Source organism: Pleuronectes platessa, chromosome 4, assembly GCF_947347685.1.
Source record: "Pleuronectes platessa chromosome 4, fPlePla1.1, whole genome shotgun sequence".
Taxonomy (NCBI): Eukaryota; Metazoa; Chordata; class Actinopteri; order Pleuronectiformes; family Pleuronectidae; genus Pleuronectes; species Pleuronectes platessa.
In genome coordinates, this window is record NC_070629.1 from 27,895,135 (window position 1) to 27,910,989 (window position 15,855).

The 15,855-nt window shown below is 45.8% G+C and overlaps 1 protein-coding gene across 3 annotated transcripts in view; it reads right to left on the reverse strand.

Moving 5' to 3' along the window:
• Window positions 1-558: 558 nt before the first annotated feature.
• Window positions 559-15,855, reverse strand: part of camk2b1 (calcium/calmodulin-dependent protein kinase (CaM kinase) II beta 1) — a 54,106-nt gene continuing 38,809 nt past the window's right edge. The window contains exons 16-24 of one of the 3 annotated variants that reach the window (XM_053421388.1): window positions 12,071-12,139; window positions 9,144-9,188; window positions 7,139-7,187; window positions 3,225-3,314; window positions 2,507-2,650; window positions 2,100-2,270; window positions 1,439-1,514; window positions 1,245-1,339; window positions 559-791 (exon numbers count right to left, since the gene is read on the reverse strand). In XM_053421388.1, the coding sequence (XP_053277363.1) occupies window positions 559-791; window positions 1,245-1,339; window positions 1,439-1,514; window positions 2,100-2,270; window positions 2,507-2,650; window positions 3,225-3,314; window positions 7,139-7,187; window positions 9,144-9,188; window positions 12,071-12,139 (972 nt within the window). The remainder of the gene's footprint in view (window positions 792-1,244; window positions 1,340-1,438; window positions 1,515-2,099; window positions 2,271-2,506; window positions 2,651-3,224; window positions 3,315-7,138; window positions 7,188-9,143; window positions 9,189-12,070; window positions 12,140-15,855) is intronic. The other 2 variants (XM_053421389.1, XM_053421390.1) reach the window with 2 other exon arrangements.

Below are 15,855 nucleotides of genomic sequence, written 5' to 3' on the forward strand. Positions count from 1 at the left end.
AGGACAGAGGAATCACACAAGTGCTGAACCCCCCCCCCCCAAATGTCCCAGTGTGTGGGACGCTGAGTCGCTGTTTGAGGGTCGTCAGGTGGTGGGGGGGCAGGAGGAGTTGTAAAAGAAGAGATGCATGCTGGGGGTGGAGGCCGGGGCGTCTGTTTGAGGGAGGGGTTTGTTGTGGAGGGCGAGGGGGAGCCCCAAAACCGACACTGTTCTTTTTGCTCTTCCTCCTCCTCCTCCTCCTCCTCCTCCTCCTCTTCTTCTCTCAGCAGACTCCTCACAGACAAAACTACGGGATTCAAACCTGAGAAAGGAAAGAAAAACAAAAGATGATGTTGTTTTTGCAAACTTCAAATCTTCTCCTGTACTTTCCTCTACTTCCACTTCTTTTTGTTAAATTCCAGGATTATCCCACGTCATCTCTTCTTCTGCATGAATCAGTTTCTTGTTACCACAGATCTACGTCAACATCTCCACCTTCTTTCAAACACCACAACACAGATCAAGGTTTGCCTGCAGCGCCCCCTGCTGTGAGTCGCGGAGGTGGCCGTGGTCTGTACCTCACTGGAGCGGCGCGGCCGGAGCGCCTGAGCAGTGGAAGTGGATGTTCTGCCACTTGCTGTCCCGGCGATGCCAGACGCGAGTCTCCTCCGACTGGCTGGAGCGCGGCCGGCCCTGGCCGTCCACGTACTGGGTCAGGCGGATGTAGGCGATGCAGGCGGCGTCCTCTCCGATCAGGTGGACGTGGGGGTTGAGGATGGTCGTGTGGATGGGTTTGCTGTTCTTGGCCAAAACTGAAAAAGACGGAGAGGACAAGAAACAATGAGACAATTCATCTTATCAAGTCACTGATCATCCTCAGTCCTGAAGTGGACCAGGATTTCTCTCCACATCTAAGTTCTAGGTTTTTCATAACCAGTAGTTCTCCCCCAGCTCTGGTCCCACTAATGATAATGTTAATTTAAAGTCCTGCTATTTTAATCTTTCTTATAATTCAGCCTCTTTCTATTTTATGATGGTCTGTTCTTATTTCTATCTTCTTGAGTTTGATCTTTTTATTCAAGCTTGAGTTGTCTCTTCTCTTCTGTTAAGCACCTCGGCTCAACCCCTGTTGTTTTCAGGTGTGATATATAAATAAATCTGACTTGACTTGACAATACAAGCTTGTCCTGATACTGGCACCATGCAGTTGTTTGAAACTCTACAACAGCAAAACCAACAAATACCCATCAATCTACTGATCTTACGGTTCTCAAAGTAAAATCTGTGGAAGTCCATCCCCTCCACCAGGTTGCCCAGCGCCTCCGGCTCGAACGAGGTCAGCCCGTGGTCGCAGATCTTACTGAAGAGAACAAGATCACAACAAGGTTTTTGATGAGGCCACATGTTCAGCACGTCAACAAGCAGAAGACAAACAACACAACCAAGAATCTAAACTCACGCATACGCCTCGAAGTCTCCGTTGTTGATGGCCTCGATCAGCTGCTCGGTGATCTTGATGATTTCTTGTTTGCGCGCTGCACAGAACAGTGAGAGCAGATTTTAAATCAATATTAAATATGACATTTTATTCATATAATAGTACATGTGAAGATTTGTACTGAGACAAAACTGCAACTGGTGAATACTTGATGTCAGACATATTCCAGCTTGTCTTGCTGTTTGTGTAAAGAGCTGGAAAAAACATGTTTCATGGTGAAATTACTTTGAGGCAGGAAATGTGCAGAACAAAACATCTAGAGCCTTTGCTTGTCATGTGATCCAGAACAAGAAGCTTTGATAGGAGCACACACAGGGTTTCTCCTCATGTCACTGCCAACAACATCAATGTATTTAACCACGTCTCAACCAAGCAGCCTAACGATGCACGGATCCCTCAGTCAGTGGAGATCTTAAAGCTCAGAGCCGACGAACACACACGTCCTGATGCAGCATGGCTGACGACAGAGCAACTGAACTCAATGTTCTTCACCCAAAGCAGATCACACACACACACACACACACACACACACACACACAGTAGCCAACACTGAACTCCTGAAAACGTTATTCGGATGAAGCCCCCGATCGGCTTCCATGCATCACGCGGCCTCGGTACTCACTCTGGGAGGAGGACAGGGGGGGGCTCGAGCGGGAGTGAGGGGGGGGCGGGGAGATGGAGTGTGCAGGTGGAAGGGCGGCCCTGGCGCTAGGGGCCGGTGCAGCATCAGCCTCAGGTGCAGGGGCCACCGGCACCCTGCGGATGCTGCTTACCAGGTCGGTGAGCCGGGACACTGATCGGTGCCCAGACAGGATGGATGGATGATGGATGATGGATGGATGGAGGGTTGATGGTGGAGGTGATAGAAGGCAAGAACAGGATAGAGTGAGAAACAAAGGAGAGGATACACGTATGAAAGAATGAAAATCCCTTCAGGGAAATGTCACTGATTCTGCTGATCTATCTTAGCCTCTAGCCACTTCTCCTCTCTCGACCTCACGCTCCCCCCTCCTGCTCCTCTCTACTCACTCTGCATGGGGGCGGCGGGGGTGTGCGGGGGGGAGGGGGCTGAGAAGACCGCGGGAGGCGGCGTGTCGGTTCTCCCTTCGCCGTCGGACGCCGGCCCTGAGCCCCGACGCACCGAGCCCAGCAGGTCGGCGAACTTTGCAGCGGCTGAGTTTGGGAGGGATGAAGAGGATTGGGGGGGGGGGGACATGGGAGACAGAGCACTTGAGGGAACTGGGACAAGATGGCGACCAAACAAGACAACAGGTGAGATGTGTCACACAGCACTGACGTCTCTGAATGAATCATTAGAGCTCCTCCTGTCTGAACACAGAGCAAAATCCATGCTTGAGGTTTTAATGATGAGGATGTGACTGTCACCAGTATTGACTTGCTGTTCCACATTTATGCATAAGAGGGAGTGAAGCAGTTCATCTCAACACACATGGCGTGGGCGGAGCGGCAGGGAGGAAGGGAGGAAGCGAGGGATGAGGGAGGAGAGGAAATACTACAAAACATCAGGTCTTTTTCATGCCTCCTTGTTTCTCTCCACTTATTTATGTTGTTATTCGATATTTTGGACGGAGAGAAAGACGTCCTGCTGGTTCTGATCTGATCTGAGCAGACGTCAGGGGTCTATAGATGCTTTGAGTGCGTGCAGGGTTTAGTCAGGTTGTGTGTGTGTGTGTGTGTGTGTGTGTGTGTGTGTGTGTGTGTTAGAGGCGAGGCCATGCTGACTTACAGTGCACGGCAGCCGAGGAACCCTGAGAGCTCTCGGGCTGGGAGCTTGTGCTGGACTGCGCCTTAAGGGAGCTGAGGTCTAAGCTCTTCCCTGATAACGTGCACAGGATGAGACCAAACACACACACACACACACGTACATGTATAAATGAGATGACAACCGTATTGCACACATATTGCACATGACAACAGAGGCAGCGGGGGATGTCACAGTGAGGAATGATGGGAGCAGGAGAGGATAAATACAAGATGATGAACCCACTCAACCGTCACTTTGATATTAAAGCTACTTTTCACCGACATTCCTCTGTCACCGCATCTCATTGGGAGAAGAATCACTTTCCCCATTTATCCCAGTTAGTGGCTCCAGTTCAACTGCTGGTGCCGTTACACCGAGGCGTTAGATTTCCAGCGAGCAGAGGATGGATGATGATAACCAGAGAGTTGGACGTTACTCATTAAGGCTCGGCTGTTTTATCAGCTGGCACAGAGGGGGTTGGGGGGGGGGGGGGGGGGCGCATGAACACTCGCTGACAAGTAGAGGGGGGGGGGGAATGTCCCTGCAGGAATTTAAAAAGACAGAAGAACAGATGGCTGGCGGAAAAGAGATGGCACATTAATAGAGGTGTATTATTGCAGCCTCACAGGACTGTTTCATCATCCATCCGTCCACACTGTGTATCCTTTGAGGGTCTCGGGTGGGGGGGGGGGGGGGGGGGGGGCTGGAGCCAAGTGGTGGGCTACACCCTGGACAGCAAATCACAGGTCAAACGTAAAGAGACCACATTCACACCTAAGGTCGATCTAGAGTCGACCATTAACCCCAGGAAGCTGCAGGACCCAGAAAAGGAAGGAAACCAGAGCAGACGCTGGGAGATGCATGTTCCACAGAGATGGCGAAGGGGATTCGAACCGGCACCCCTTCTCGCTGTGAGGCAAATACAACCAACAGAAAAAGGGTGGTTGGACCGACACGTGAACCCCGGGAAGTACAGTGCAGGAACATCCCAGGTTCTAATCCTACAGATGCCACGAGTACAAGAACATCCTAGTTATCAGTTTATCAGTGAGTGAGCCGAGAGATTACAACTGACAGATGATCACAGACTCAGATTAGATTAACGAGCCCTGTTGAATATTCCCTCGTATAAAAGCATTGTGGGGCAAACCCAACAGAAATGTGTTCACATGCTGTGAAATCCCAGCTCAGGTGTTGGGTTACCATCAGCTGTCCAGCTCCCGTTGACCTGTCGGGACCCAACAAGAGGCAAAGCAGACAAATCCCAGTTCCAGCCAGCACCAGTCCTCCCACACTCACCTGGCCCTGCTGGGTTTCTGAGCCGCGTGCTAATCCGCCGCTTCGTTTCTTAAGAGTCGGACCCTGCGGTGTGAGACTGACACTATCTGAGGGTGGCGCTAGCAGAGCAGTGAGTCCTCAGCACCTCTCTGGACACTGTGGCTCCCACTTCCTGCCTCCGACGCTAAAATTAGACCCACCAACCCCTGTAGCCCCAGAGCCCCCAACAGAAGGTGCCCTTGCCCTCTCCATTCCTGCCAGAGGGGGCGGGAGGGGGGGTGGGGGACTCCAATTTGGGACCTTGGAAGGGAAGGAAGTGGGCAGAGGGGAGGAGACCTTTCACCGTGGGCACAGGGGCAGTACAGAAGACTCGGGAGGGTTCGTAATAAACTTTAAAAAAGCAACTTGATATCTATAACTATCGCAAGCATCATTTTAAACAATAGCAATAAAAGACAAGTCCAACATACTCTAAATCTATATATTGCTACTGCATTGTGGGAGATTGGCGAGGAGGTACAGCCAAGGATTTGTTAAATGTTCTCTCGCTTTACCGAGAGTTTGTCAATCTTTCCTCATAAAGAAGAGTTTAATACCTTCACTCAAGAAGAAAAATCTCCCTTTGAACTTAAAGGAATTTATAAATTTGACTTTTATTGTAATAATTATCGATATCAACGGATTTTTAACATTTTTATCTTCCTCGGAAATATCGCCCCGCCCTAACAAATCAGCTATTTTATGACATTAGCAGACGTGGGAGGGAAAACCTTCATTTTAAAAAGTCCTGCAGTGATTTAAAGCACTTTTCTTCTCAGGGTCTCTTCTATTAACACGTTAATTCTGCTCTGTGTCTGACTGGTACATAAAGACGTCTGATGCCAAGAGAGATGGTCAAATGAAAAAGATGTATCCCTGATACTGAGTAGATTCACTGTGTAGTTACATTCTTATTTTATTGTCAACATGTTTACTGGAGTTGTTTTAAGAATAAACTAAAGCTTGACTGTATGAAAAATTTAGCTTTTCAGAATAAACCATTCCGACTTTTACACTTTTCTCATAAATCAAAGTAGCTCCCATTTTCTCACAGACCGACATGAAGCATGGCTCTGACGAGGCGGCCAGAGAATTGGTGACATAGCAGCAAAGCCTCTACAGGGAGGAGGAGGAGGAGGGGGAGGAGGAAGAGGAGGAGGAGGAGGAGGAGGAAGAAGAAGAGGAGGAGGAAGAGGAGATGGAAGCGCACATTCTGTTCTGTATGCTGGGCACCGGAATGATGCGTTCATGACCCGATTTAGATGCATTGTACTCAGCTCAGATGAGGAGAACACGGGTGTTTGAGTGTGCTGGCAAATACACACACACACACACACACACACACACACACATACATACACACACACATACACACACAAATAAAAAAGGCCTGACACAAAAGCAGTTTGTGAAGTTATCTGCTCATAAATGTGTTGTATCCAACACATAAACCTCTTTCACAATCCAAGCAACACACAGACACACACAAACACACACACACACACACACACACACATATATATATATATACGCACACATACACAAAGCAACTGCTCAACTCTGCAAGCTGATACCTCACACAGGCGCGTCAGTATTTCAGAGGTGGGTGTTTCTCAGGATTAAGGTTTCAGCCAAATGCCAACACTTTTGTGAAAGCCAAACCACAACAGTGCTACAAGGCAGTTTGCTTTTCACAGACACACACACACACACACACACACACAGACACACACGCACACAAAGCAGTAATACATCCAGAATCCATGAGGGGTCAGTAAGCAGTCAGCCGTCTGGGCCCGGTGACAATGCTGGTGACATTTACGCCTTCAACACATCAGCTGTTCCAATAACTCTAATAATTTTCAAACAACATCAAATATTAATCTAGCTCGTATTGTTGTGATCATAAAATGTTTTGGGGATATTTAAAAAAATGTCTTTAAGCCGTTCTTTGTTCCACTTTGAACTTGTAAACTTTAAAAATAGTCAAGAGACACGATGACACAAATAGCTGCTCTGTCAGAAAAATCAAACATCTCAGAGAAAGAGGCAGAAACATCCCATAATAGACCATTAGAAAGTCAAAGTCGGCCACGATCGAGAGCCTCATCTCCACCTCAGGCTCGTGATGCTGCAGCAGAAAGACAGAAGCTCCAGCAGCCGTGAGGACTCAGGACTTTCTGTTTAACTCTGCAATTTCTACTCTTTTTAAAAAGTGATTGGCCACAGCTCCCAGTTTCATTCAGGGCCTCAACAATTATGTCGGTAACAAAAGAACCACTTTCACCGCGAAGGGAAGCTAAGAATCCATTTCTTCTCTGAATGGTAATAACAGAGCTCGTCAGAATCCGTCTCCACAAAGAGTCTCTTCTGCAATCAGCGGATTCCTCTCTACTCCCCGGCTCAGCGTTCTAACCACAGACTGTCACACACGTGTTTTTAAAGCCTCTATTGTGTGAAGGGAGAGAGAGAGAGAGACTTCTGAAGACGACAGGCGGATCGTTGTGGCTGCAGCAGAAAACTCCAAACAGCAGAAAAGACCTTTTGTTTAAGATCTCTAATCAATCCTTGTTTCTTACCTTTCACGTCCTCGTCCTCCACGGTGGTGTTGCTGCTGTCCGACGACTCCTGGAGATCAGACACACTCGGTCAGTTTGGGACATGGCAACAACACAGGCTGTTTATAAAGATGGACGACCTGCAGGCATAGACCCTGCCTCCTCCATGTTAGTGGATGGGACATGGACTTCTTATCACACTGAATGAATTATCTGCTATGTTAAAACATAAGACGGTTGTTGTTTTTGTTGTTTGTTTGTCAGTAAGACTACAGAGGAAGGATGCACTAAGATTTATTTAATGTGGATCCATGTTTTTTTTGCAAGATAAGACGTTTTGATGACATCTCTGTTGATTTCTCAGAGAATGATTTATGGATCTTGTTGAAAATAAAACAAATATTTATGAGTGGATCTATATGTGTTTTCATGAGGGGACTATTGGGCCTGTAAGCGGAGGTGTACACTCTCTGACATGCTAATCCTAATGTTGTAGATGTCTGTGTTAATAACTGGGATATGGAGGCAAAATGTCTGGATTAGTAGATGTGTCGTCCATCTTTGTTTACAGTCTATGAGTCGCACATGTAATTGTGCTGAACACACATGAAGACGCACATCAGAGAAGCGGTAAACACACAGTCAGGCCAGCAGGGGGCATATTCACGTCTTCACAGAACTAAATCTGAGACGAGCAGAGACGCTTCAACACTGAGTCATGTGGAATTAAACCACAACAGAAACCAAACAGGGACACAGTTCATTAGTCACAATCAGCTGCACCTCTGGAAACGTAAAGTCAAACCATGCCGCCTAACCCCCCCCCCGATTCCCCTCCTCAACAACACTGAGTCCATATTCCTGAAAAGCTCTTTTCTTCTTCTACTGTGTTTATGTGTGTGCATCACAACGTGTGGACGAATGACGTCTGTCCTCCACAGGGCGCTCTTTCTTTTCAAGTCAATGGGATGTGCTCCATCCATCTTTAGTATCTACACTAGCAGAATTGATCCTCAAAGGGCAACTGGTCGTTACAGGAGGGAGCTGCAACCTACTGGTCTGTCCTACTGGTCTGTCCTCCTGGTCGTCTCACTCTTCACAGGCTTTCACGGGAGGAGAGGTTGGCTTCTAAATTTCCAATTAGCAGATTAAACGAGCCTAAATTCCCCTGCGTGTCGAGTTGAGAAACCCATTGTCCCCATTAGCGGTGCACACCTGCACGAAAAGCCGCGGAAGCAAAAATCCACACGAGAAGTTTCAAATCCTTTTCAAAGATCATAAAGAGTGTGATTAGACCTCCAACTTGTTTTCTTCTGTCTGACTCATAGAGACATTCTCTTCTGATATGTGGAGCTACTCTTTTATGATCCAGTCAAGTTCTGTTGTTTGACTTCGTGATTGACAGCTGAGGCTCAAATCCAGGATATGTTGGCTTCATTTGTGGATGGCGGCAAGACGTGGAGATCCATCGTCCATCTTTGTGTCCAGTAGATGATTTAAAAGTTGAAAATGGAAGGTTCTCAGTCGCCCAGATGGACTGAACTTTGCAAGTAAGTGACATCAAGCTGCTCGAAACCAGCCTGACATACAAACATTAACTGTTCTCAGTTCAGTATTTGTCTAAATAACTTTCTGATTCCCTATGTAGCTGCTTTTTGTGCTGCTGTTGTAACCAGTGGACTTTAGGACGGACCCAATATTTAATGCAAAGATCAACCAGCTGTGATGTAAAACCTGTGTTAAGCTACAAAAGCTTCATCTTTTGTTTCATCTCTCTCTCTCTCACACACAGACACACAAACACACACACATTCACTTGTACATGCCCCCCCCCTGTTCTCCTCATAGTATAAAGTCTTTAATCTGTAGCAACACACACACAGACACGTGCACATACACATTAATCAACCCACGCTGTGGAGCGCTCGCACAGATGCACGATGAACAGATTGATCGAAAGGCAGGAGAAGAGGAGGAAGAGGAGGAGAATGACAGAGAAGGTTAAAGAGCAGGTCATGATGTGTACCTTTGTTCCGTCTATTGGATTATGGATGACGGTTGTCTGAGGTTCCTGCAGGAGGAGGAGGAGGAGGAGGAGAAGAGATGGAATGAACGAGAGAAAGAAGAGAAAAAGGAGCGAGAGAGAGAGGGAGAGAGAGAAGGAGGGAGGGAGAGAAAAAACATTGCATAAAAAGAAAATGGCCGAAGAGGAAGAAAGAGGTGATATGAATGTTGGATGGAGAGAATGGGCTTGTTAAGGTCGAAGGAGAAGAGAGAAGAGAGGGAAGAATCCTCCAAAGTGACAGAGTGGGTGGATGAGCTGTAATTTGGAGTCCGTTTAGTTCCCTGAGGACTCACACACACACACACACAGACACACACACACGCACACACACACACACACACACACACAGACACACACACCCTGAGGAAAGACGGTCGCAATCAAAACTGTGACATTTTTTAAAACCTCGGTCTTTCCAGGGTTTTGCTGAACATGGATCAGTTTCTGCTGCACATGAAGAAATCTCAAAATGCCTCTGATGCCCGACACAGTGCAAATATGAACTAGATCAACAGGTTTGTTCAGTCAAAGGGACAAACACACGTGTTCTAACAAAGATATAACATCTCAACATCAAACCAGACACAGGCACAACCAGCAACAAGACTTCAGATGCCCCACAAGATGGAAACCAGTTTGTTCTGCTGTAGGGAAACACTGGTTTATGGAATCAGCTCAGTCTCTCCTATTGATCGGCCATTTCACTCCTTTACTTCTCCTGTTATCTTCTTCCTCTGCCACCAACGCAATGTAAAAACTAAGCTATCACTTCATTTATAAATAGCTTTGTCCAGCTTCTTCACCTATTCATGCACACACACATTCATATAGCACCTCTATATACGCACTTCTTCTATATCACAGTGTTCGTACACTGAAGGCTCAGCCACCAGGGGCGGGGGGGGTTAAGGGTTCAGTTTCTTACCCAAGGAGAATTGGGAATGCGGACTGGGGTAGCTGGGGATCGAACCACCAACTTTTCAAGTTAGTGGAGGACCAGTTCCACCTCAATAATCTCATCTTCTTGTATTTTAGATCCCGTTCCAACAAAGTTGCTTAAAGAAATTCTCTCCCTAATAAAAAGGACTCTATAATACTATCAATCACTATCATCAGGATATGTACCGAATATTTATACTGCCCTATCTCATAAACGTAGATGTGCTTTAACTACTTCTACTATGAGAACTGGATTATTTCAGTTATACTGACTCACTGCCCCACAGAGTAAAACCTGTGGCAGTCGAATGCAAAAGTCTGGACAGTTTGAAAATCTGTGGGCAGATCTTCATCCTAAAAATACCTCTGATATGAGTGAGATGGTTTTTCAGACTCTCAGTCGGCCGACTAGTAAAACACATGGGCCAGCTGAGGTATCTGCCAAAGGAAAGAGTAAATGAAAACTCTCCTACTATTACAATTGAGACCAAGAAACAAAAGCTAAGTGGTATTTAGTTGTATTCAGAATCAGAATATACAGATATATATATATTTGGTGAGCAGGAGTCCCGAGGAGAAAACCCAGAGCTGTAATTCATGTCTGGGTTGGTGAGATCATCACTGTGGCATCTAGGACTCAGTCACCAGTGGTTTACAGAGTGTGGCTACTGGTCTGGTTATGTCACTGGAATGATATAATGTTCTATTCTGACCTAATAATGACACAATATGTGTCAGAGACATAACGCTGCTCTCACAGCCTTTTGTTTGGTTCATAATTGGACATAAACCATCTTATCTCATTTTGTGACTTAAAACAAATTTTTAAATGGAGCTACGCTGATATTCAGAAAACTACCGCTTATCTAAATGAGTGGTTAAATGGCAGAGAGCAGCCGGGAGCCGCTCCGAGAGGCCGTTTGGCAAAAAGAGGAGAACCCGTCCTATCGCTCTTCATCCTGAGTGACGAGCGGCTCATTCGTGCAACACTGTGAATAATGTGAGTCACGGAAAACAGAGCGAGGATCTTTATGGACAGTCCACGGCGAGGATGCAGATCTCTACGGTTTGTAATCAGAGGTCAGACGGATTAATGATGGAGACAGTGAACGCCTCACGCAGCTCCTTTGTGCAGTGGTTTTAAAAAGATGTAGATAGGACGGACTTAGGATCTCTACGATAACACGTGGGGCAGAGTGTAGCCCAGTTTAAACAATCCTGTGATGTGTACAGCTTAATGTACAAGATTGAAATGTTTGCAGTTCATCCATCCATCCATTCATCCCTTATCTACACAGCTTATCCTCTGAGGGCTGAGGCAAATCCCAGCTGACATGGGGTGATGGTGGTGTCTCCAGTGAGGGAGGGATGACATGGGGGTCTTCTCGCTGTGAGGCCACAGTTCTAACCTCACAAATCACTTGATCACGATGCTTAGTAAGAATCTAGCTCCCTAACTGTCCTCGCAGCTGTAAACACAGATTCTCTCTCTGGGACCATGAGCCAGGAGGTTCTGATTCCAGCCAATTTCACTGATTTTCCAAGGCATCAACAGAGGAGCAGGGGTTCTCTGAAGTCAGCTGCTGTGCTCTTTGGGCTGGTTGGACAATCTGCAGACCTTTGGATGCTAACGCGGTGGGGGGGGGGGGGCATAAATAGGAAGGAGGGGGTAAATCGCACTGACAGTCCTGGCAGGCATTGGCTGCCTCTTCCCATTTGGTAAACTTTCACCCACACAGAAAATGACACGGCTGCTGCTCATCAAGCCCAGTGTGAGTCCCACACCTGCTGGTTTGAGACAAACACCGACCACCGCCCGAAAAAGACCCACAAGAGAGGAGGTGAAGAGAGAGGGGGATGAGGCAGGGGGAGAGTTAGGGTCCTGAGGAGGTGGGACACACACACACACACACACACACACACACACGTACAGGTGAGGAGGTAAATACCAGAGCAGGTGAAGAGGTGTTTCCTTTGGGGCTGGTGACTATGCTGTTTTTGATGCTGTTTGTCTGGGGCTGTGCAGGAGAGGAGGAGAGGAGGAGGAGAGGAGGAGAGGAGGAGAGGAAGGAGAGGAGGAGAGGGAGGAGAGGAGGAGAGGAGGAGAGGAAGGAGAGGAGGAGAGGAGGAGAGGAGGAGAGGGGGAGAGGAGGAGAGGGGGAGAGGAAGAGAGGGGGAGAGGAGGAGAGGGAGGAGATACAACAAGAGTGTTAATAACAGCAAGAGGTGTATGTGTTTGTGTCCATGCATCCATGTGTGTGTGTGTGTGTTAGAGCCAGTTTGAAGTGAAAATCCTACCTGAGTGATCTAAAGCAGATTGATGCTCCCACTATCTGACCCATTAACCATTGGGTTAACCATTAAAAGCAGATTTAGCTTCCTGTCTGTCAACTGTGGCTGGATTGACCGATTACCCACATGAAATCAGTTACTTCTCCGACGCGTGATGGATGAGAGCGTACAAATCTAAATTTAAATATGCTTTAAAAAAAACCATTGGAACTATTAATCAATTTCACGGTCAACGAATTGAGGATAATTACTAATTAAAACAAATAATTGAATCCTCAACATGAGCTGGACCTGGATCAGCAGCAGATGAATGGATGGATTCATCAAATGAACTAAACTCTCTGATGATGGATGAGAGTGTGAACAAGCCAATGAGGCACAATAAACACACGTCTGAGTGTAGAAGGCAGGCAGCAGCAGGGATGACAGGGTTTTGTAAAACATGAATTCACTTGAGGGATCTGTACTCGTGAGGGACGACACCGTGTTGTCATCACCTCTGACTTCAGCTGCTTAGAAACTGAGTCCTCTATCAAATGTTGCTTTGAAGATGACACATCAAAGAGCCTTTTAAACCTTCATCACATCTGCATTGATTGAATCTACATCCATCGTGAAAAACCCGCTTCAGAGAATGTTCTTGAGTCGAGGGCGAGGAGGTGAATCAGCCGAGTGAGGAGTCAGCTGCTGTGAGGGAGATTTTAAATCGAGGAGAAGTTTCACATCGGAGCCGTTTCTTTTCTCCGAGATGAGGAGGTGGAGAGAAGGGTCAGATTCTTTAATGCCCCATTCAGCCTTTACAAGGTGGGAACGTTAAAAGTGAGAAAACATTTGGCGAATTCAAGGACATCAGCTCGAGGTTCACAGAGTTAGAGTTCCATTTAAGACGTTTTAATAGTTTTATAACTTTGATGCATACAAATATAGGGGATATTAGGCATAGAATTATTTAAGAGAAATGTAAAATATGTACATTTATTTCATTTATTTACCTAATTCATATAATTCTGACATGTTAAAACCTTTGGATGCCAAGACAATACTAACTTATGATTAGTTTAATTACCCAAAGATATTTAGTTTATTGTGAAATCTAAATGAAAAGTGTTTAAATAGACCTGGCCCCGGATAAACAGCAGGAACCTGGTGAATGGATGAATATATGAAAACACATTAAATAACGAGTGTTTGATAATCGTCCAGTTCAGTGATGATGATTCATTTGTAGCAGTTTGATAAACTGACTTGCAAGATGGACAGGAAGTGTGTGTGTGTGTGTGTGTGTGTGTGTGTGTGTGTGTGTGTGTGTGTGTGTGTGTGTGTGTGTGTCTGTGTGTGATAGCAGAAGAGAGGAGACAAAGCTTAAACATCAACACACAGCAAGTGCAAAAACACAAAATACACACAAAGCAGCCAGGAAAATAAAAGCTGGTGTAAGCTGACAGTAAGATGACATATAGACTTTTTCACACTAACCCCCCCACTTTCTAACACACACGCACACACTTTCTCACAAACACACACACACACACACACGCACACACACTTTCAACCAACCACAGCCACCATAAGCCGTCACTCCGCTGCCTCTGCCCCCGACAGGCAGGAACAGGAAATGCTTTCCTCAGCTCAGCAGCGATCAGCTGGTGAACTCGTCTGCAGGATGAACTCATGTTTAATAAAGTGTCTCGATGACGGCACGTTGAAAGCAGCAGGATCACGGTGATACACTTCAGTTCACACAGACAGAGGTCGAGTGTGGAGGAGTGTTTGACACGTCTTCACAACTTCAACACAGCTTCCAGGATGTTTCCAGGGATGAGGAAGGGGAACGTGGGTAAAAGTGTCCATAGGGGGGGGGCAAAGTCATCAGTGCACAGGGAGAAGAGAAGGTGGGGCCTCAGGAAAAAGGTCAGGTGACAAGGAGAAGAGGATTAATCAGGGCAGAGGAGAGGGAAATGAGTTGGGAGTCAAATTCCCTTCCAATTCACTCGGCTGAATTTGAAAAGATTGCTGTTTCATTTAACATTTTTAAATGAAGTGCTTAGAGGAGGACTCAGGAGCAGTGATGCTCCCACCAGGTTTGCCAGGGCTGTGGTTTTCCGGGGGAATTGGGCTATACAGGTTGAATTTGTTGTCTGCAGGTTGGTTATACCTGTTTTTGCTCTAACGGGATTAAGTTAAACATTCGGAAATTATTTCAATTCTCTATCGTTTGCCCATTTACACAAAGCTCACAAACTAAGTTATTACATTTTACCTTCTCTTCCGTTTTTCCTTGTCCATCTGCCTGGATAACATGAATTTACTTTTTATTTGTCATTTGCATTTTCTGTAGTTGGTGCAATTATGTCATTTGTGTATATATCGTGAGAAACCTTTATTATTAAAAGGTTGTAAGTTGATATTGGTTAAAGTTATACAGACAGGAGGAGAAGGAAAAACAGAAGCCAAAGTAAAAACTAATAATTTAGTACACCACGTTCACTGAGCTATATTTTATTTATGATAATAAACTGTGTCAGATAATGAGGTCATTCAAGGGCCTCGGATAAAGACCTGTTTTGGGTTAACTCTTTTTAATGCTGCTGCACTGAGTTCCAGTATTATTAATTCAGCAGTTCTTCTCACACAGACCTGGTAACCCTGACTCACACACTTCTGTGAGTTTGAAGCTTCTACATCGTTCTGTGTTAAAACTAAAAGCTCGAGCACCTGTTCTAAAAAAGCAGCCCCTGACAGATCTGGAGCAGCGTCCCTGGAGAAGCTGATGGAAACATCCTGCCTCCATTACATCCTCAGAATAATGTCAGGGTGAGTCTGGTGGCAGTGCACTTTGCAAGGCCCAACGATGAAGTACTGCATGAGGTACCTGTCTTTATTAATTAGAAGTGTTCTGAAACCAATACCAGCATCAGAAATTTTAGTTTCAATCACATTAAACTGGAATTGTCTGATCCAAGAAACCACTGGAAAGTACAGTTGGATTTCTGTCTGTGTAGCGTTAGCCTGAGCCGCTAACATGTCAGCAATTTGTCAACACTTCACATTGGAAAGTCCAACAAGTAAAACAGCAACGTGCAACATAAGTGAGAAGTCAGTGTTAAATTAATTTCTATTTAAAGGCAGTAGTTGTTGTTTATTTGTAGATATATTTACTTTCAAACTAGATAATAAAAGAAGTTCTATGATATTTATTCTCTGTGATATCCTCACTTCCATTCAGAGGAAGTATACAGCTGTTCAAATACGTCAGTTTATTCCAGGTATCAGAATCAGAACCGGGAAGGAATAAGTGGTATCAGAACATCTTTAGTCTTTATGAGCAGTTAAATATAAAGTTTCTGTGAACATGTAAACTTTATAACTTCTAGAAAAGACTCTCCAGACGGCTGTTTTATCATTAAAGTTTCAGGAATGAGGCAGCGCTGTGTCCCAGGTG